General features: G+C 37.1%; 2 protein-coding genes across 2 annotated transcripts; one reads left to right on the top strand and one right to left on the bottom strand.

The window, feature by feature from the left end:
• The first annotated feature begins 223 nt into the window (after positions 1-223).
• On the top strand, positions 224-2,141 carry LOC126615751 (60S ribosomal protein L38-like). The gene has a single exon (XM_050283645.1). The coding sequence runs from the start codon at positions 1,243-1,245 to the stop codon at positions 1,450-1,452; it is 210 nt and encodes a 69-aa protein (XP_050139602.1). The 5' UTR covers positions 224-1,242; the 3' UTR covers positions 1,453-2,141.
• A 10,156-nt stretch (positions 2,142-12,297) lies between these two features.
• Positions 12,298-15,076, bottom strand: LOC126615747 (mitogen-activated protein kinase 3-like). Its single transcript, XM_050283640.1, has 6 exons — positions 14,590-15,076; positions 14,372-14,501; positions 13,989-14,126; positions 13,543-13,875; positions 12,991-13,174; positions 12,298-12,875 (listed from the first exon to the last, which is right to left on the bottom strand). Exons 1-6 carry the CDS (start codon positions 14,745-14,747, stop codon positions 12,706-12,708), a joined length of 1,113 nt encoding a protein of 370 aa, XP_050139597.1. The 5' UTR covers positions 14,748-15,076; the 3' UTR covers positions 12,298-12,705.
• Between the last annotated feature and the right edge of the window lie 7,240 nt (positions 15,077-22,316).

The raw sequence follows: 22,316 nt of genomic DNA, 5'->3' as shown, positions 1-22,316 counted from the left end.
ATGCGCAGTACAAAGTAAATAGGACTTTGTCCTTTCCTTGAGTAGAAGGTGGGATTCATACCTTATGGACTAAAAAGGCATTTAGACAGCCTTTTATTTTTGGTTGGTTGAACACTTCTGAGGCATCTTGAGCCTGCTCTTTTTTGAGAGTTTTAACTCTTATTTCAAATAAACGGAACACTGAAGACTGAAGATAATGACATATATTCATCTGTGGTTGCTTGTTTATTTTTGAGGTGCCATGCACTAAGCTTTTTTTAACTGCCGTTGCTTGTTTATTTTTGAGGTATAAGGTGCCATGCACTAAGCTTTTTTTTAACTGCCGTTGCTTGTTTATTTTTGAGGTGCCATGCACTAAGCTATTTTTTTTTTTTTTTTAAAAAACAAGTACTTTTTCCCCTTTTTTTGAGTTTTACTGCATCCTGCATGGATTTGTCTTCGCAGGGGCAAACTAATCTTCAATTAAAGTCACGAATCCTTCTTTCTTGCTAAAGATTATTTTTAAGAATTTGGATGAAACTTGGTTAGTGACAACCATCGCCCATTCCGTTATGCTTTCTTCGCGTTTCCATTTCTAGGAAGAACACCAGGGGCTCTTGGAGACGACCACGACCCGTCGACTGACCTGGAGATCTTTCTTTCTTGTTTCTGGTGCAAGGCTTTAGTGCAATTCTTCTTCTTCTTCTTTCGTCAGCAACCTTTTTTTTCTTCTTCACTCGACGGCTGCGACGGTTTCTTTGTTGTTTTTCTTTTGGCTGGAAGCATCCTTCTCTTTTTTTGGTGTGACTTTCTTCTAACTTTGTGCCAAATTCTTCGAGTCGTATTCCTCTGCTTTTGATTTGAAGTTTCCCAATGAGCTCTTAAAATGGAGCAGCATTCGAATTTCCAAATGAGCTTCTAAAATGAAGCAGCATGCTAACTCCTTTGAAATGAGCTCCTAAAACGGAGCAGCAGCAACCGCCAAATTCTTCTAACTAAGCTCCTAAAACGGAGCAGCATGAGGGGTGGATCCACAGTGGGGTCAATGGGGTCACACGACCCCTTGGAAGCCATGAAAATAACCTTGGAGCTGCTGGTGCGACCTCTTGGAGCTGCACACCACGTGGTCGACGAAATGTCTGAAAGAAGAAGAAAGAGTTCGCTTGCAGGTTAAAGAAGAAGGAGGCTGCTGGCGCGTTGATAGCCTCCTCAAACTTTGAAAGAGAACTCGCAGCCTTCGGTCTTGACCAAGCAACAAGCAAAATGCCGAAGCAGATCCATGAGATCAAGGATTTCCTTCTAACTGCAAAAAGGAATGATGCCCGCAATGTCAAAATCAAGAGGACCAAGGATGCTGTCAAGTTCAAGGTTCGGTGCTCCAAGTACCTTTACACACTTTGTGTGTTTGATTTCGAGAAGGCCGACAAGTTGAAGCAATCTCTTCCTCCAGGTTTGAACGTTCAGGACCTTTGAACAAGGATTTTGGAGTAGCTGGTTGCGCTATCCTACCAAGACTCGATGAAATGACGATATGCATGCCGTTTCTATTAAAAAAAAATTGCGCGCTGCGCGCTATCCTTATTGACCCCCTAACATTATTTCCTGGATCCGCCACTGCAACAGTAACCATTTTAACTTCGAACTGAGCTCCTAAAACAGGGCAGCAACAACTGTTTCAACTTCGGCAGCTCTCGTGGCTGTTGTTCTCACGGCGGAGGACTTTGTTTATGACCATTTTTTTTACGCCGTCGTTGAGAAAAATGGAGCACGTTGTAACGCTAGGCTGGAGGACGGCATGGCTGCTACGACCGTTGGTGTTGTTGAAGCGATGGTGTTCGGCAATCTCTTGCAGGAGAGCGGGAGATTGGGAAAGGATTTGGGCTAGCTTTCTTTAGAACCCCTACCTCTATTTGTGCTTCAGGGAATGGGAGAGATTTGAAGAAGCACAATGCTTCCCCTTTTTCTGCAAAGTGGAGAGGAACAACCAAGAAAAATAACAGAAAAAAAAACAAATGATTTTATACCTTTGAGTGCTTTGAATGCTTGTTGCTTTCTTTGTTCCGTTTCTCTATTTTTTTCTTCGTTGTCTTCTTCTCTCAATGTCTCCTTGAACTTCCGCAACACTTCACTCCTTTGATTTCTCTTTTAATTTCTGCAGAATCTCATCCTCCTTTTTCTTTTGTTTTTTTCCCTCTTCTACTGCGACTGATGCCTATTTATAGGCATCATAAGAAGCCTCATGAGCTTTAACTTGGGGGAGATAGAAGCCATAACTTTCGCCACCTTCTCCCACTAACCGTGTAACCTCCCACGTCTTGCAGGAAACCATCCACGTTTTGCAAAAAAAATAGGAAGTCCTTGTTCCACGTTACTTCTCTCTGACCGAAAGTGAAGTCGTCTCGTCTTGGCATGGCAAATTGTTTGCAAAAGAATTTAATTTGATGGGGGACATTATATGCATGCCTTGTATAACTTGGATTTCCAAGTCTAAACTCTTTACGTGGGCAGCATCTTTTCTTTTCAGAAGTTTGTTGGTTGCAAACTTCTCTTTATTTTATTTTATTTTATTATTTTTTTTATTTAGGGGTTTATCTCATGCTAGGTGGCTAACAGAGAAAAGAATTCGAATTCCCCCATTTTAGTGGTTTTAGATAAGTTCCAAACCCTTTTTGAACTTCTTTTGATCAGTTTTTCCCCACGAGCTTCTCCGTGCAATCTTTTACTATTCGTTATTTTTTTGGAGAGAAGAACAGAACGGTTAGTAAGGCTTCATACTTTTTCATTCTGCTTGTATTTTGAATGCTCATTCCGCAACTTCATTCGATGTATATTTTTTATTCTTGATTTGTTGTAGGTGTCTTTTGGTGGAAACTCTTTGCTTTGGAAGCTTGCCTGATATCTTCGTACAAAATGGTGGGATTTTTTTATCCCTTTAGTTTTGATGTGCAGCTTTATGCATCTTTATTTATTTTATTATTATTATTTTTTTGTTCCACACATGCATCCAAATTCATGCAAAAGACTAGTGATTAGTCCTCTCTTAGGCTCGTACAGTGGATTCATGACAAATCAAATCCTTCCAAGATGGGAGACAGGGGTATACTTTTCTGTAGATAGTTGTACCATTATTCAAGCATGTTGTTGCTTTTAACTTTTGGTCAAGCACAGCTGATGTGCAGCACCTATGAATAAATATAGTTTTTGATAGACTTGGCTTTTTTTGTAATCCGACATGCATGACAATTATATTTTTTTCAATGATATTTGGACTTGGCTTTTTTTGTAATCAAGCATTAATGGCATATTTCTACAATCTCTAACTTCTGCCGCTACATGCTTTGAAAATGCACTAGAATTTTCAATAATGCATTTCCCAGAAGCATCAAAGGAACAACGATGTTCCTTCCAATTGGGTATTGAAGGTCCCCCGACCTCCTTGAGTTGTTCCTTATACATACCAAGGAACAAAAATCATTATTCAATGCAGGTATATGAAGGATGAGTTTTGGGCTACCACTTAGAAAGGAAAATGGTGAAGTTTTGTTACATTGGAAACTTGGCTACTAGCAAGACACCTCATTCGTCAACTCCCTCGACCGAAGACTTAGGGGAATCTTACCATATGCTACTGCACCTTGATACTCGGAAGTCTCACGACCACTTAGTGACTTGGATTTTTCAAGTCTCCAACCGAGAAGTTTTCCTTACTCGGGAAATTAAGGGAGCATTACCTCAACCTACATGCTTCACTCACAAAGCTTCAAAATACAAGCTTCAACAAAAGAAAAAAAATTCAAACAACTTAGTGAAGGAAACCTTGGTATATTTAACACAATACGTTGAAATGAAGTAAATATTATTTATTAATATCTCTGATAAGTTACAAATATGTACATGTACATGAATCAAAATAAACAAACAAGAAGGAGCATTCACAAAGGTTGCTCAGGAGAAGTCTCAACAGTCGGCAGAGCCCCAGGAAGAGGAGGCACCGGAGGGTAATCATTCGGAGCCTCAGTACTGGGCAGAACCCCAGAAGAAGAAGGCACCAAAGGTTGATCATTTAGAGCTTCCAGTACGCGGTACAGCCCCAGAAGACGAAGGAAATAAATGCCTTTGGAACAAACCCACAAACCTCTAATGATCAAGTAAAATCTGACCATCAGATTCCTGCAGCTGGTCGAGCTTCCTCTTCATGTTTGTAGCATAGTCATGTGCAAGCCTGTGCAGCTGTTTATTCTCATGCTTGAGCCCTCTGATCTCATGTTTAAGACTTATCACTTCAACCACCAATGATTCAACTTGGCGGGTTCGAGCAAATAGGCGTTGAGCCATATTAGACACAAAACCTGCACACTGAACACTGAGAGCCAGAGAATCCTTAACAGCCAACTCATCAGACCGTTTGGAAAGTAGTCTGTTATCTTTAGGAGTGAGAAGGTTCATGGCCACCACCGCAGTGGTCATATCATTCTTCATCACAGAGTCTCCAACGGTAAGAGGACCAATAGGGGATAAGAAGGATGGGTGCCATATGTTGTCTTGAGAATGCATGGCTGCCTCTTCACCAAAGTTCAAGTCAAAACAACGGTATGATTGGCCAGACATTCTCATAAATTATGAAGAAGAAATGAGGTGCAATAAATCTCTGAAGTACAAAAATAAGGGGAAAATTCCTGCAAGCAATAACTCTCTGAACGTACTTCTTGCACATAATTGGTGCCCCTATAAAAGAAATGGCAATAGGGTCGTTGGTTCAAAAATCGAAGAGGCACCACTCTCTGGATTTCGAGAAGTAGATTTTCCTGAGTAAAATATGTCGACAATCCCCACACGCAACATCAGTTCATCGGGCACCACAAATAACTTTGCCAAAGATCTCTGACAAAATTTAGACACATAAATTTTGAAAGTTCAGCTACCCTACCATTACCCACAAGGGTAAAGGAACAGCACCACTGCTTGGTATCTGGAAAGTCCTTATGTGTGTCAGCTTTTGTGCTCCGTGGCAAGGCAGAACTGGCAAAAATGCCTAACCTTTACTCATATCAAGAAAACACTCCTAACAGGATTACTTGCTCAAAAATTGAAGAGGCACCACTCTTTGAATCTCGAGAGCCAGACTCCCACCAGGATCGCTTTCTCAAAAACCGAAGAGACACTGCTCTCCGAATCTCGAGAGCCAGACTCCTACCAGGATTGCTTTCTCAAAATCGAAGAGGCACCACTCTCCGAATCTCGAGAGCCAAACTCCTACCAGGATTGCTTTCTCAAAAATCGAAGAGGCAACGCTCTCCGAATCTTGATAGCCAAATCCCCAACAGGATTGCTTGTTCGAAAATCGAAGAGGCATCGCTTTCTGAACTTTGAGAGCCAGATTTCCTTGAATAAAGCTTGTATGCAATCTTCACACGCAACATCAGCTTTCCAGATACCACAAACCACTTTTTCAAAGTGCTCTGACAAAGTTAAAACACGTGAATGTTACAGCTCCGACTACATTGTTATGATCGAGAAGGGTAGAGGAACAGCATTACTACCCGTTGTTGAAACAATTCCTATATGTCGACCTTCATCCTCCACAACCAGGCATACCTACAAATAAAAAAAAATGCTCAACTTTTATTCACGTCCGAGAAGGCATTCCCAGCAGAGTCTCTTGAAATACTTAGCTTCTTCCCTCCCCCCCTCCCGATAATACCTATGCAAACAAGCTACACCAGAGCAAGAGTATCTCATATCATCAGGGTTAAAAGAGAAAGTATCCCATATCATGATTTTTCCCTGTCTTTTCCTTTACCCTTGCTCTTACCTGTAGGACAAGGAGAAAAAATGCAATCAGTCGAAACCTGAAATCAAACTTTCGATATGGAACTGATTGCCCGAAATCTTTGCATGGTTGTTTGCCTAACATTGCTCTCGAGTACTCATCCTCAACTGTTGTTAAGGTCATAAAGTCTTTCGGCAAATACCTCAGAACAATTGATATGATATTGACGCTTTACACTGAAGCTGCCACGCATGGATGAGTCGCTGAGAAGTAGTGCTCTGAATAACCATTTAAATGCAAAGGTTGCATTCCACTCCTGCATCAGGGACAAATGTTGTAAAAGATTGAAGCAGAAGGATCAATGATGAGTTGGAACAGATCACTACAGAACGATGCCCTTCCTGCAGAACCCTACAACCCAGACAGATGAGTCTAAATTAAATCCAAACCCAGCATCGCTGCCCTACCGAAGAACTCGAGAAGCTTCAACAACCTTTCGCTGACACCATCGCCAAAGAGCAAAGCCTCGCCATACCACACCTACTACTTTGTCAACAACAAAAGTATCCCATATCATTAGGGTTGAACGTACTCTAGATTTGAGGGACTTATTTTGACCCTTAAATTCTTGAATCGGCCTTATACTCTGGAGGAAACCAGAAAACCCTCAAGCCCAGTTCAAGAATAAGCCTATGGAAAGTTGCTTCTTCAAAAGCAAAAGTATCTCATATCATTTCTTCCCCATTTGCTTCTCCTTATCATTGTTGTTGTTTACGACACAAAGAGAAGGAGAACAATCAAGCGGATGCCGAAGTCGAACCTCCGATCCAGGTTGCTTGCTTGGAAGTCTAATTGCTTACCTTGTCTGTTACCTTCTTCGGCAAACCTTCTCACTCAGAGACTTGAGGGACTTCCACTATAGGGTTTGTATTGCGCTTAACCAAGCCCGAAACTACAAGTAAGCTTCAAGTGAAATTGATACATTACCTTGTGCATCTCCACCGGTTAGAGATACCACTCCTGGATGGAGGAAAAGTACTTCAAGAGAAGATGTCACATCTACCTATGAGACAGATAAGGCAAGTAAAAACGATACCATACTTCAGTACTTAGAAATTTCGTGATTACTCAATGGCTTGGATCTTGCAAGTCCCCAACCGAGAAGCTTCCCTCACTCGGGAACTTAGGGGAGCACTGTTTATACCATACTTGACCAACCGCGAAACTACTAAGCATCGGTCAACATTATACCGCCAAGGACCCACAAAAGTCTCCCTCCAACCAGGAGGCCAATCACAACACGACACATGTCAACATCAGAGGCCAATCATAACGCGACATGTGTCGACATCAGATGCCAATCACAACACGATACGTGTCAATGTCAGAATGAAACTAGAAACTCTTTTCTATAAATAGAGATCATTCTCTCACAATATTTCCGAATGTCATTTGTACTAAATCATTCACTAGTACTCACTAAATGAGAGCTTGAACCTATGTACTTGTGTAAACCCTTCACAATTAATGAAAACTCCTCTACTCCGTGGACATAGCCAATCTGGGTGAACCACGTACATCTTGGGTTCGCTTCCCTGTCCCTATCCATATAATACAAATACGTAGATTATAACAATGAAATTCAGGAACGGGATTTCACAAGTGAACTCCTAAATGTATCAAGTCGACGCCTTCTAGTGCTAAAGGCAGACTCATACACAACTGAAGAAACCGATATTTGTTAAAACATCACTCAAAATGTTTGCCACAACTTTAAACAGTCAGATTCAGAGGCAATTGTGTGAACTGCACATCCCTTTTGGATACTCTGACTTGTTAAAAGTGACTAGAAATTTGTTAGAGATAAGTTAAAGAGAGAAAAATTATTAGTAAGCGTGTTACTAGCTTTATTTTAATACCAGAATTAAGACTATTTATAAGTTGTTCCCTGTAAAAATGCAAGTAATTACAAAAGGGGATGATGCAAGTGAAGAGGCATTTTGACATACCATGCAGTGCTTCATTGAGTTCACTCAATATGTGTCACATCCCAGTCTGCATAGTCAGATATTGTTCGCTTTGGGTCACGTCCTTATGGATTTGTTCTTGGGCTTCCACTCAAAACACGTCTCACTATAAGGAGGTGGGCATGTACATATAAGGCACATCACCTCCTCTCCCCCGGGCGATGTGGGATCTTACAATCCACCCCCCTTAGGGGCTCAACGCCCTCGTTGACACACTTCCGGCTGAGGAGTGGCTCTGATACCAAACTGACACATCCCAACCCGGTATGTCCACTAGGACTCCGAATCGAGTTGTGATGGCCGACACTTGAAAGGTGACGAAGCCATATAGTGTAGTGATGTGGAACATGTGAATACATTTAAACCTAAAAGTGCCTAAATATATTTAGGAGTGCGCTGGTGAGCAGGAATGAACCCATTTCACATGTAATGTCAGAGCATAAGTAAAGAACAGTATAGTGGATAAGGATTATACCCTCAGAGGTAACCACCTATACTAAGATTCACCAAGAATCCTCGTCGATACAAGCATTCAGCGGCTAAAACTTGAAAATGCGAAAAACAAGGGTGAGTGGGTCTTTTCCTTTTTATAGCATATATATATATATATATATGATTGATAGTTTCCACAAATGCTTTTGAATTGATTCATGCACTCATGCCATGATTAAATTATGTTATGAGAAATGTTGCACTGTTGTGAAATACCAAGATGATCCTAGGGGATACATAGGTAAGTTCAGGTAAGTTTATTATGTTGATGGGAATTATTGCATCATTATGGCATGCTTATACTCATATAGTATGGGAATTATTGCATCATTATGGCATGTATATACTCATATAGTTCGCTCATACAGTCCTTCACGTGATGTTCACCTTGCACCACACACTCACCTTGGATCCAAGTAGGTGCTAGCCCTGTCGTACAGGTCGCATTAGGCGACTCCGACTCGTAGGTGACCACGCATAGCACTAACCTTCACGTGATCATTATGGCATTATTTATCTCTAATATTAGAAAGCCAGAAATCAAGTTTGATGTCTCAAGGCTTCACCAAAAATAATTGGATTAAAAAGCCCCTTAAACAAAAAAACCCAAAACTGGCTGAAAAATAATAGAACCAAATTCTCATGGGTAATTTTATCATAAAAAATAAAAATAAAACAATTTTTTTTAAAAGGACTAAATAAAATGGATTAAAGCCATGTGGGTTAAGCGTGTAAAGGGAAGGAGTTTTGCAAAAAAGTGATAACTGCCGATCGTGGGATTCAAATCCAAAACTACCGCCACGTTCTACAAAGTTTTCCATCAATTCAGGTTCTTTTCTTACTCAATTTAGGAGTGAATGATACCCATTACTACCTCTCCCAATTATGGTCCACACAACAATCCAAGAACAGGGTAGAGGGATTGAAAACGCATGCAGGGAGTACTGCTAGTTTTTATTATGAGAGTTCCTTATTATCATTACTAGGATAAATTTTACTTAACATGTTGTTGTCCAAAATTAAAATAAACTAGAATAGTAATTGTATAAGAACTAAGAAGACATACATACAAGCATAAAAATTGTGAAAGAATATATAAACACTCATGATTCATCATTATTCCTCCACGAGTAGATAATGGTTACACTTACATTATTGTTTAGATTTTTAAAATCCTCCAAACCCTCAAGAATTATGTTTTTTATTTGAGGGCAAAATTAATAAAATTAATAATAATTATTGTAGAAGTGTAAAAAATGTAAAAAAATATATATATACAATCACTCATAGTGACAAACTTTATAACTTTCATGAAGGGGTCAGCTTTGAAATCCAACACTATAATCCATAAACCTTAAATTTATATTTAACCGTCGATTGTCATTTATGCTTTATTCTTCTTACTGAATTTCATTTTTTAAATTTTCTTTTTTGAAAACATGATCATCTGGCGAATGTAAGAAGATAAACGATTCAGATCTTTGATATCATGTTTCGATATTTACCGTTAACTAAAATATGAGTCGATGTCATATAGTTTGTAGAAACTTTATAAACATCAAGCAATATTTTCACTAACCGTAAAACTCTAAATATAATATCAACGATCCAAACCGTTCATCTTCCTACATCATCTAATAGATCATGTTTTCAAAAAATAAAATCTAAAAAATAAAATAAAATAAAATAAAAAATAAAAAAAATTGATGAGAACAATGAAGCGTAAATGTAAACAACAATCAACGATTAAATTTTGATCTATGATTTATATGATTATAGTGGTGAATTTCGAAGTTAAGCTCGTCATGAAAGTTATAAAGCTTGTCATTACGAGTGTTTATATATTTTTTACACTTCTACATTAATTAAAAAACTATTAAAGACTTTACTTAAATAACAGTCGGAAGATAAATGAGAGTAAATATGTACCGTTGGATTCTATTTCACTTATATTATTAGAACTTTTTTGGACGAAAAAACCCCTTCTCTATTCCAATATTTTCCAAATTTACCATTTGATCAATTTAGGTAAGCAAAAATATACTTAAAAGAAAATTGCGTTTTTATGTTTTGGATGTAACAGTATGGTATGTATATACTTATTTAGTATTATGTTTTTCATTTTATTATTTATTGGTTTAAAATATATTTTCCTTAACGGGTAACAGGTTGGGTCATATTACCTATTAATATTATCGGGTCAATTTCGGGTCGGATCATTTTACTCGTTTATTTTAACGGGTGTTACATGACACGACCCGTTAAGATATCGGGTATGACACGAACACGGAAAACACGATACGAATGCCAGATCTAATACACACACACACACACACAAGGTTTTAAAAAACGCTAGGCACTAGTCAGGCGGCGGGCTGGCGCCTAGTGCCTAGGCGGCTAGGCGGGGTCTAGGCGGATTTAGATAATTTTCTTGTATATCTTGTAAATAAGTGCATATTGACACTTACAAAAAATTATACTTGTATAAAATCCATGGATAAGATAATAAAAAAATGATAAAATGCAAAAAGAGTATCCAACAAGTCCAAAATTTAAAAACACATTAAGCATATATGCCATATAACCATAGTGATGAGTATTGTAAGATGACAAATGTACAACAAGTTCACAATTTTAAACCACTTAGACTTAGATAGGATTTTTTATTTTATTTTTTAATTTCATTAAAAAAAAACCGCCTCGGCTCACCACAGATTTGGCTTTAATGAAATTCTGTGGTTGAGATTGTGTGGCCTGTGATTTAACCTCAACCACAGAATTTCATTAAAGCCAAATCTAACGGTTAAGAATGTGTCCCCATTTTTTTTTTTGAAAAATGGGGATTCCTCTTGTTAAATGATTCCTATATATATATATATATATATATATATATATATATATATATATATATATATATATATATTATATGGAATTCAACGTTGCTGCTTAACCAATGAACATTTTAAGCTTAAAACCTAATATTGGTTAGATGTGACATTTTAAGCTACTGTGTCTCTAGCGCTAACTATTTAAGGACTCAGATGCTTCATCCATTAAGCAGAGAATACTGCATCTTCTTTTGCTACGTATCACTACCAATGTGTTACAAAAAAATGAAGACTACATCTTTTTTCCTATTAAACCCAAACTTTTGTTGCAAATCGCAAGTGTATTGCCCTAAATCAACCGATTCACAGAACTATCACAACTATGCTTGCCATCCTCCAGCAGCAAGGGTCAAGCACATCAAAGTTCCTACTCAAAACAAAATAAGATCACATGGTTTGCTAAGAAAGAAGTTTTCTTTTTGACTTCCTTGTAGTCATAAGTCAACAACACAAGTGCATGAGAGAGAGAGAGAGAGAGAGAGAGAGAGAGAGGGTTCATGTAATTAATTTTACTAGACCATCACACTTTATTTCTACCTCCTGCAATGTAGTGCGAGTGCAGAAGAAAATTTAAGATATACAATTTAGAGTACAGATGGCTAAAAGAAGAGCGCGAAAATCACTACCTGAAGAGAACGACATCCCATAAGAAAGAATTGGCTTATTATCGTTGGCTAACAGTTTGCAGAAGTAGGTATAACAATAATGCTGGAAATGATAATGTAGTGACAAGATGAACAAATTAAGCCGGCAAGGAGGACTGAAATGAAATGAGTTTTGATTAATTAATTATTCATATTAATACCAAGGAGAGGATCTTCCATCAAAGAAAAAAATCTAAAAGAATATCTTGTATGAAACTCATTGCTCCACTCCTAACTCTAATCCATGGATTTGAGCCATGAGTGATCAACTACTACATTTTGAGGGAGGGTAAATTGTGGGTGTGACGGTCACAATTTCACGTGGTGATATTATTAATCCACAAGTTACAACATAGATTGTGATATAAAATCTCTATATTAATCAATGATACAGAATTATCCTTTTGGTGAACAACAAACTAGAAAAGAACTGAATAGCAGTAGAACGTCGCAATCATAAAATTGATCCATCAAAGAAAAGATCGATAACTCCCAAATTAGCCTCACAAGGAATAAAGGTATTTTATTGAAGCGTAGTTAGGTCCATCAATACAATCGTGCTATACATGATACATGTTTGGTACAGCCAAAAACAAACAAAAAAATAAAGACACAAACAAGATAAATAGAATACAAGTTCAACCGCCAAAAAGAAAAGAACAAAGAGGAACTGACCTCAAAAATAACATAGAGGTCTATTAAAATCGAAGTGCGATCATTGTTGAACAGCAAACCCACCTTAGTAACGATGTGGACGAAATAGGACGATCGCGGTTACTTGATCAGCAGCCTACTGATGATTGCAACATTTTGGTCACAATAACCTTTTTTATCAAAGACCAATGGAAGTGCAACTCTTTCTACTTTATAGATGTATAAACCAACTGCTAATGCTGCTTTTCATATCAAGCATACTCTGGATTGAGTGCTATAGCCTCTCTGTAAATCATATCTTTCATTTGCTCTTCTCCCAAGGGTTGTTGCTCGAAATCAAAGGAGAACGGCTTAGTGCAGATTGGTTCATCAGCTATGTCATGTAGTCTTTCCAGGTAAGGATGGGCTAATGCTTGTTCTACTGCAGAAGCACAAGTTGCACAATTAAAACTCACATTCAGGACCTCAATGCAGCAAACATTCTATATATATTTTTGTCGGAACCACCAAAACATTGACATGGGAATAGAAATTACCAGTTATCCTTTTAGTAGGATCAAACGTCAACATTCTGTCAATGAGATTAATGGCCATGGGATTAACATGTGGGAAAAGCCTCTCCAATGGCTGACGGGGAAGCGGGGCGAGCTGCCTTATATATCTTCTAGCATCCTCATTCCGAACGAACCCAAGATCAGACTCAGTTGGTGTTCCAAGAAGCTATAATAGAAAATAAAAAGTATGTATTAGTATTCATCCAGCAGATATTGCTTTCCAAAAATAGCTAAATAATTTAGTCATGTACGAACATGGATGAAAGCGGAAAGTAGAACTCAACTAACTACTATAGATACGTAGATGATTTCAATGAAGCATTCAATACTGCAACATCATGGGTTTTATTGCTATGTACTTAATGCACGTGCGGCAGCCACTCTAAAAACTTCATTGTGACAAATGTCGAATGAGTACTTTAAGTGACATTTCATTTCTTCTAAACTGTGATTGTTAAATAATGCAGTCAAAGACTCAAAGTCGGGTCATGTCGAATTCAAATTTTATTTCTAATTGTCTGTAATTCACCTTACCTCTGTCAATAGGCGCATCTGATGCACATGATCTTTGCCTGGAAACAAAGGCTTCCTATTCATAAGCTCCATAAAGATGCAACCCACAGACCACACGTCGATTGCAGCAGTATAGTCTGAAGAGCTCAACAGAAGCTCAGGTGCCCTGTACCATCTGGTGACAACATACTCTGTCAATAACTCGTTTTCTGCAGTCGGACGAGCAAGGCCAAAATCACATATCTTAAGATCGCAATTGGCATTCAACACGAGGTTGCTAGGCTTCAAGTCTCTGTGAATAACATTCGCCGAGTGTATGTATTTCAGCCCTCGCAGAATCTGATACAAGAAGTACTGCAAAGCATTCCAGCATACACCAATCAGTCCTCAAATAATACAACCATTTATTTCACTCACTACCAATGGAACTTGGTTGATGAAATCAAAAAGTAAACACTAGCAAGTACCTGACAATGCTCCTCCGATAAACCCTGATTCGAGCGAATAATTTGATGCAGGTCGGTATCCATGAGTTCCATGGCAATGTACACATCTGAAAATTCTCTCCTTAGAGGTGGAGGAATCACATCCTTGATAGCTATGACCTGTTTGACAATCGTAAAGTTTCTACTTTTAGCAAGTAATTCTTACAAAATTCTCCAAATCTTTACAAAACCTTCTACTTCAGCTAATGAATTAAATACAGTAATTTTCCCTATTTAGAATCTCTAACCAACAAATGTAAAACTAGAAATAATAAAAATCTAAAGAAGGCAACTTTCTTATTAATACAAGAAATTAGAAGTAAATCCAATCAATTAGCATTAATTGTAAAGCAATTTAATCTCACATTTTCGTGATCCAAATGGCGAAGCAGCTTAATCTCGCGGAGCGTGCGCTTGGCGTCCATGTGATTGTCGAAAGCGTTGGCGATTTTCTTGATCGCCACCATCTCCTTCGTCTCCGAATTCAAAACCGAGCTGGAAAGAAACTCCGATGATCAAAAACATAAATCGCAAAAAAAATAAAACGAGAAGAAGAAATCGATTCCGGGAAAAAACGACGTACCAGAGGATGCCGTATGCGCCGCGGCCGATCGGCATGATCGGAGGGCGGTACTTGTTGGTGATCTCGAAGAGATTGCCGAAGATGTTGTACTGGATGTACTGGCCGCCGTGGGACGGGACCGCCGCGAAATCGCCGTTAGTGGGAACGAGGTCTGCCATTTCGAAATACTCTGGGAGTCCCAGACACGACTTTCTCTCTCCAGGAGTCTTCAGTTTCTCCCTCTACAAATTTTCTGCTGATGTGTTGATTCGGCGGTGGAGGAGTTGACGAAGAAGAGAGAGGAGCGCTATTTAAAGCTGGTTGAAGGAAGAAGAAGAAGAAGGCGACGTGAATGCGCGCCAGAGAGAATTGTGAGGACGCGTTTGGGGGAAAGGATCGGAGGGCTAGGATTTCGGCCGCCTCTGATGGACGGATGAGAATCGTTCAAAGTTTTCAACTGCCATCATTTTGGAGTATTTCAAGGGACCGTCTGCGTTTGTGGATTTGGGTTTGTGTTTTTTTTTTCAAGTACAGAGAAATAGTTGTTTGAATTTCTTTTTTAATGCAAGAGATGTTATTATTTCTTTTACAGCTTACGTCAAGTGAAGAAATGTTTGAACTCAGGATGCATGGGTTAAAGAAGACGTTAATTAACCGTATTGATCCAAACAAAGTAATTGGTTCACAATTGATCTCAAAAAGAAAATTTTCATGAGTAACTCCGAGAATTGTGTAGTATACATGTATGATGGAGAAACAAAAATTAGAGAACAATTAATATGAGTAGAAAGCATGAAATAGAATCTCAACTCTCAATTTTTCTTGGGGGCTTTATAGTTCAGTTCCTTTTAGTGAAGCCTTACGACCCCAATGTGTGATTATGTTTTTTTAATAGCAAGGTTCTAAAAAACGCTAGACACTAGTCGGTTGGCAGGCTAGGACCTAATGCTAGGCGGCTAGATAGTGCCTAGGCAGCTAGGCGGATTAGGCAGACTTAAATAAATTTATTATATGTTGGATGTCCATTTATACTTTAAAAAACACATAATTGTATTAAATACATAAATTGCAAAAGAAAAAGACATATAGATTATAAAGTATTAGAACATGTTAAAACATAGGGAACAAGCATATAATGAGTATTCGTCCAAGTATTCAACAAGTCTCTTACATTTTATTGACAAAATAAAATGCACTATGAAAGTTATCAATTTTCTACTAAAGTGAAGGTTGCGACTTAAACGGATGCCTAGGCGGGTTTAGGCGGGCGCCGAGACAAGCTAGCGTCCACCTAAGCGGGTCTAGGCGGGCACCGAGACAACCTAGTGTCCACCTAAGCAGGTCTAGGCGCATTATCTAAATTTTCAAATGCCCAGAGACTCATAAAGACGGTAGCCAGTCACCTAGCGCCTAGGCAGGCAAAGGCGGCGCTAGTCGGAAATTTTTAGAACAATGTCTAATAGTAAAGATTTACATACTCTCTCCATTATGTTAGATAACCACAAATTTTCTTAAACTTAAAAATAGAGATGCGTGGTCTAGGGTTCATTACTTAAAGTTTAGAAATAACATAATAATTAGTTAGAATTTAGAAGCCTAGTAAAGAAAAATTAGTATAAATAATTACCTTTACACGGTTTTAAACTTTTAGCATTCAACATTCAAGCATTAACCACTTATTTGGGTCAACTACAAACGTACGTACCTCATAATTCTAACTATTCATCATCTTTTAGATCATGATCGTTCAAATTAAGATAGTCTTTACAAAAAAAAAAAAAAAATCACTTAGATTAAAATCGTTGAATTATCAAAATATATTTATGGAAATTTGAGGCATCTACAGGACTACAATGATGCTCAAAATATATTAATTTGTGGAAATTTTTGCATTAACAGTCTTTAAATTTAGATTCAAAATTTGAAGAGTTTAGTAGATGGCGTTATTTTTATCCTACTCCAAGTAATTTTTCTTAAAAAAGTATTTTTACCGAGACTCACTGCAACAGCGTTTTATGTGTAGCTTGATGTTTTAGAACTATTTTAAAGAATGTTTAGTTTTTGAAGAATTTTTGTATGTTGGGAGAGAGAGATTGAAGACGTTGGTGCATTTCTTCTGTCTTTATTTTGATTAATTTATAAAATAATATCTCCTAAAAAAACAAGTCAACTTTTAAGAAGAGGAAAGAAAGATAAACAAATCACTTGCTTACTTGTCCATTGGCATTGACAAGAACAGGATAAGAGTTTTACTGAAATGAGCCAAGCCACGTGTAACCACACAAGGACAAGATTCGAAAGATGACAACGAAAGAATTTGCGTGTTGTGCGTAAGGAAAACAATCTCTCACAAGAAAGTCAACTTTTAAGAACACGTTTTTCAGCCAATTATTCCCGAAGGCCCCCCCCCCCTCTCCATTCCGGACTTGGATTCTCTGCCCTCCCATTTCGGTGCCCTCCCCGTGCCCTCATGTTTTATGTGGTCACGGTTAAGCCACGTTAATATTTTATATTATTTTTTTATAAAAATAATAAAATAAAAAGAAATATTAATATAAAATGTTGACGTGGCTTAACCGTGATCACAAAAACAGGAGGGCACAGGAAGGGTACCAAAATTGGAGGGCAGAGAATCCAAGTCCCTCCATTCCACGTACCACAAGTGAGATTTATTATTAGAGGATAGCTCATTGGACGTATGTGATTTATTATTAGAGGATAGCTTATTGTACCCTTTTATGATAAATCTCATTTTAATTAATTTTTAGACAACAGAAATAGTGATGGTGAACTATTCTGAACTTAAAAGTTTATCATTTATAAAAACCGACTTTCTTGGAAGATTTTAGGATTTTGGTTTTGGTAAACTTGTTGGACTAGGGTTTGCAGAATTCTTCATTCAAGGAAGTTGATTTCATGAGGAAACTTCTTACCCATATTCCCATGTCACTACTACTAATCACATAGAAAATTAGGTTAGAAGAAGTGTAAGCAAACAGATTTGGTCAAAGTAATTTGGTTTTTTTTTTTTTTTATATTATCTGGTATAAAAAGGAATGGAAAAGGAGGAATGAATTTATTTTTTCTTTTCCCTTTATTTTATTTAAAAAAAAATCAATTATCAGATTCATACCAAGCATGTAGCATCATTTTTTTTTTCTTATTTTTTTGTTTTTTTTGGGGGGAAGATATGCAGATCATGAAGCTACATGCTTAAATTCATGGTGAGTAATTTACTTTGGCTTGATTTGTACTTTAATTAGATTTTTTTTTAGTACAACGATATATTTTACACTAAGGAGAGGGGGAGTTCGGCTAAATCCACAATGGACAACCTAATTTGGTATCGAATTCGCCATCTATGAGATCTAAGACTCTCACTTACATGTGGAAATGAATACTACTAGACCATAGTACTAAGAGGTACTTTAATTATATTTTTAGGGGTTGGGGTTTGGATTTGGATCCTCTCCTGAGCCCAAGGAGAAGATCCTCCTGACCAAGAACTGTGGGCCGTTAGATGAAAATCCAATAATTAATATAACTTTAAAGGAATCTATTTGTAGCCGTTGGATAAAAATCCAACAGCCCACAATCCTTGGTCAGGAGGATCCTCTCGTTGGGCTCAAGAGATGATCCAAATCCTTGGGGTTCTATCTTTAGATAAGGCAAATGGTAGGAATTAGGCAAGCATTGGCACTTTTCCAAGCATAAAAGTCAAAGTGTTTTCAAACTCTCTTTCTAAATCCATTTTAAAAAACTTGACCATTTGAACAAAGAGGTCATTGTGATATTCCCTTCTATTTGATTTAAAAAGTCTCAATCAATTATAGTCTATATTGAAGACTCAAGCTAGCTAGCTAGACTTGGTCTAATGATGGTATTCTCTGGACAAAGATTGTCTGCCCTCTCACTTCCGGTGTCCTCCCGTGCCCTTCTGTTTTGTGTGATCATGGTTAAGCCACGTCAACATTTTATATTGTTTTTTTTTATAAAGATAATAAGACAAAAATGAATACTAATATAAAATGTTGATGTGGCTTAACTGTGACCATACAAACAGGAGGGCATGAGAGGGCATCGGAAGTGGGAGGGCAGTCATTAAAAGACCTAAAATGATTTGAATACATACTAGGGAATTCATTACAACACTAGATCTATTAAGTAGAAAACAAAATTAAAGGAATCGGGCAAGATTAAACCTTGTCGGGCAAGGCTGGACCTTTCGCAGTTTCTTTTCTTTGCCACTACAGGGTCTGAGGGTTTCAAGGGAGAATAGATGACAAATAAAGTTACAAGAGAAATTGATACTACTTGGTGAGCAGGTGAACTATTAAACTAGATAAAAGATGGCTTTTGTGAGGGCTGATCTTGAAAAATGATTGAGATGGGGGGCTGACTATAGCTTCGTATGCAAATCTAGCTTGAGCAAAGTTTGTGTATTTGTTTGTTTGATTGATTGAGTGTCTTTGTCTCTGGACCCTCTTCCTCCTTTTATAGGTGAAATAGCCTAACTGCTTGCAGCTTGGTTCCTGCCCGAAAGCAACTGAGGGGTAGTGACTTATCAATAATTTACATACTCTGCCATCCAAAAAGTGATTTTGGGCTGAGAGTATGTTGATTTCCATCAAGTGTCACTTCTTTCAAGCCACTAGCCTTTGCATTAATTAAATGGATGAGTACTTCATAAATGTTGAAATGAATATTTGGGCTTAGGTAATGGGCTTCGGGCAAAACCTCCTTCTTTGTTCTTGTTGGGCTTCTCTTCCTGTTAGTCCATCAATCTAAACAATACTCTAAAATAACTGAAGGCTAGAATCAGCTAGCCATGTCGGTTGCTCCACATAACAAGAATTTTTCATCACGTGGTATATTAACATGGAGTTAAAATTAACTAAAATTACAGTACATTTACAATTACTAATATAGAATCCTGAACTCTAAATTACAATTTCGTATGTAATAATTTAAGTGAATTCGTAACTTTACATCAGCATATCACATGGTATTATCAATATGCTCATGTAACCATTGCCTAGAGTGAAAACAAAGTTTTACACCACATATGAAGAAAACTTGAAACTGTTTTGCTCTTATAATTTAGAAGAGATCATCTTTGCCAGATTCTCTTTGTGAGGATTCTGAGGATCCTTTAATCACATTCGTTCATTATATATCGTGCTACCAGTTTTTATCAGGTACTGTTTATATTCAATTTTAGATAAAAAAAATTTACAATAATTTATATCCGCATAATGTACGATGAACGGATGTGATTGAAGGATCCCCATAATCTTCACAAAGAGAATCCAACGAGGATCCTCTGGATAATTTAGGGCTTTATTTGACTCCTAGTTAGGTTGAGATCGATGCTTAAAAGTGGCACGTAGCCTCAGAAATCTTTCTTCAGTCAAGATTGAAATAAACGCAGAAAACGGGGAAAGTTGACCTTGACATTTATGCATGCAAGTCGATGAGGTATTTTCTGAGATGGATCCAAGCAAGCATGCATGGAGTTTGTATCGATCAACGATTGCGACTCCCCTCCATATACACACAACTTTTTATGGTGTTCGGATACTCTGGACTTTTGAACAGTTAAATTTTTAGGATAATTACTAGTTACTATGAATGGTGTTAAGAGATAAAAATATACGACAATACTATTCTTACCGTATTTGTATCATCCCTCGAATATAAATGAAATTGACATGTGTTTGTTGACTCTACTTTTATTAGAAAGGTTGTACAAATGTGGTATAAAAATAGCATTACTAAAAAATATATGCAATTCCTTGATATATCCAAGAATGAATATGTATTAATTCTTCTCTTATATATTCAATATTCCCTGATTCACCAACTTTACTATTTAGGTATACCAATGAGACTATAACTTTATCACTTAATACTACGATTTAGTAATATTTCTCTTCACTTGTAAGTGAAGTCTTGAGTTCAAATGAAAACTAATGAAAATGGCTTGAAAACTTTGAGTTTTAACGAAAATGACTAAAGGGTAAAGTGAATAGTATCATGATTGACTTTTTAATGTAAAAATATTGTTTTTTTGTTAAAGTTCTCTTAATTAAATTAATAGATTAGTCATTGTTTATTATCCTAAGAGATTCCTTTTCTATGATTGGTGACCTCCAATCATATATGTATGAATACTTTGTGCATGTAAACACAATGGTTTGGTGAAGTATCATGTCTTGGAAACATTATAGTATGATGGTGGACACTTTACTAGTTATGGATGAAATTCAATGAGGAATGTATCATATTGAAAAAAAAATTATCAATAAAATTATACTTAAAATTGTCATTCTAATTAATATTCATAAGGTTTACATTCTAATTCTCTATCTTTTACCATAGTAATGTGGAAAATAAATTCCTTGACCAAATTGTCACCGCATTACACTATCGGATAAGTTTGATTTAATCTTACCAATCTGTGTGCGTTTTGTATTACGCTACTCGATACAAGAAGCAGTCACACAACATTTACAAGGGGAAATATTTACATGCACTTTTCAAGATGTCACCATGGCGCTTAAAGTTATTAATACAATGTTATGTCAAACTTTCTCTTCCGACGGTAGATTCATGAATCATACAACATGGGTTTTTAGTATAAAAGTTCAAAACTTTTCTTTGAAAAAAAAAAACAATGTTGGCAACGTGCAAAATTTTTTCGAGTTCATACAGTGTCTGCTATGTCTGTCAATAAGGCATTTTGTCAAGCACATGGTGGAAATGTCGAGATTTGCCGAGGCCATATGCTAAGGCCTATCAACCCGCCGAGTCCTGTCGATCATGTGATGTTGAGATCTTCCTTGCCGAAAAGGTTTGACTTTGCAGCCCAAATTAAAAGTATGAAGACGTACAGCCCGACCCAAACCAGAAAGTGTTCACTCCAACAAGAAGCAGTAGTGATTGTACGAGACCGTCCATTGGTCAACCTTGGCAGCCTCAAGCTACTTTTAACTGTATCATTATCCAGTCAGCTTGACATTGTTGAAAACCAACACGATCCTCTCCAGATCTTTTGATGAGGTTCTTGAATTTCTAAACGAACATCATGCGATCAATTTTTATCAGGTACTGTTTGTATTTAATTTTAAATAAAAATATTTAAAATGATTACTGATCGTACGATGTATGATGAAAGAATATGATTCACGAATCTCCGAGATCCTCATTGTGAGAATTCAAATTCATTGAAAACCACCCCCTAGCTACCCAAAAAAAAAAGCTTGAAGTTCAAGCCACACTAATCAACTAAGAGAGCTTACATGTACAACGGTACTACAATAATACAATAACGAATGAAAAATACTTACATGACACAAATAAAATGGTACAATAACAGCTTGTGCCAACAAAATAAACACATGTAATTTGTGTAGTTTTTATCGACATTTTTTTGTTTCATTGACAAGAAACACCCCGTTGCGATGTACTTGTGCTACATAAATTTTTGGGTAAATGACAAAACACTACCTCAACTATTGATGTCACAACACTTTCATACCTCATCTTTTAAAATTGACAATGTCATACCTCATCTTATGAATTTGTGCCAATGTCAAACATTCGTCAGTTTTTCTGTTAATTTATCTGTTAAGTACTAACGTGGTTAGAGGCGGGGGCCACTCACTAATCCAACTGGATTAAAATATAATTAAATATATTTTTAATAATTAAATATTCAAAAATTAAAAATAAATTATTTTTTTATA

Source organism: Malus sylvestris, chromosome 3 (genome assembly GCF_916048215.2).
Source record: "Malus sylvestris chromosome 3, drMalSylv7.2, whole genome shotgun sequence".
NCBI classification, from domain to species: Eukaryota; Viridiplantae; Streptophyta; class Magnoliopsida; order Rosales; family Rosaceae; genus Malus; species Malus sylvestris.
Note: the sequence above shows the minus strand (reverse complement) of the source record. Positions and strands in the feature narration are given on the sequence as shown.

Bases quoted from the DNA above. Each gene is read 5' to 3' on its own strand.
- LOC126615751 (XM_050283645.1), top strand. From the start codon at position 1,243: ATGCCGAAGCAGATCCATGAGATCAAGGATTTCCTTCTAACTGCAAAA.
- LOC126615747 (XM_050283640.1), bottom strand. From the start codon at position 14,747: ATGGCAGACCTCGTTCCCACTAACGGCGATTTCGCGGCGGTCCCGTCC. The intron at 14,502-14,589 runs GTACGTCGTTTT...GTTTCTTTCCAG, and splicing joins GGCGCATACGGCATCCTCTG to CTCGGTTTTGAATTCGGAGA. The intron at 12,876-12,990 runs GTAATTTCTATT...GTGCTTCTGCAG, and splicing joins TCCTACTAAAAGGATAACTG to TAGAACAAGCATTAGCCCAT.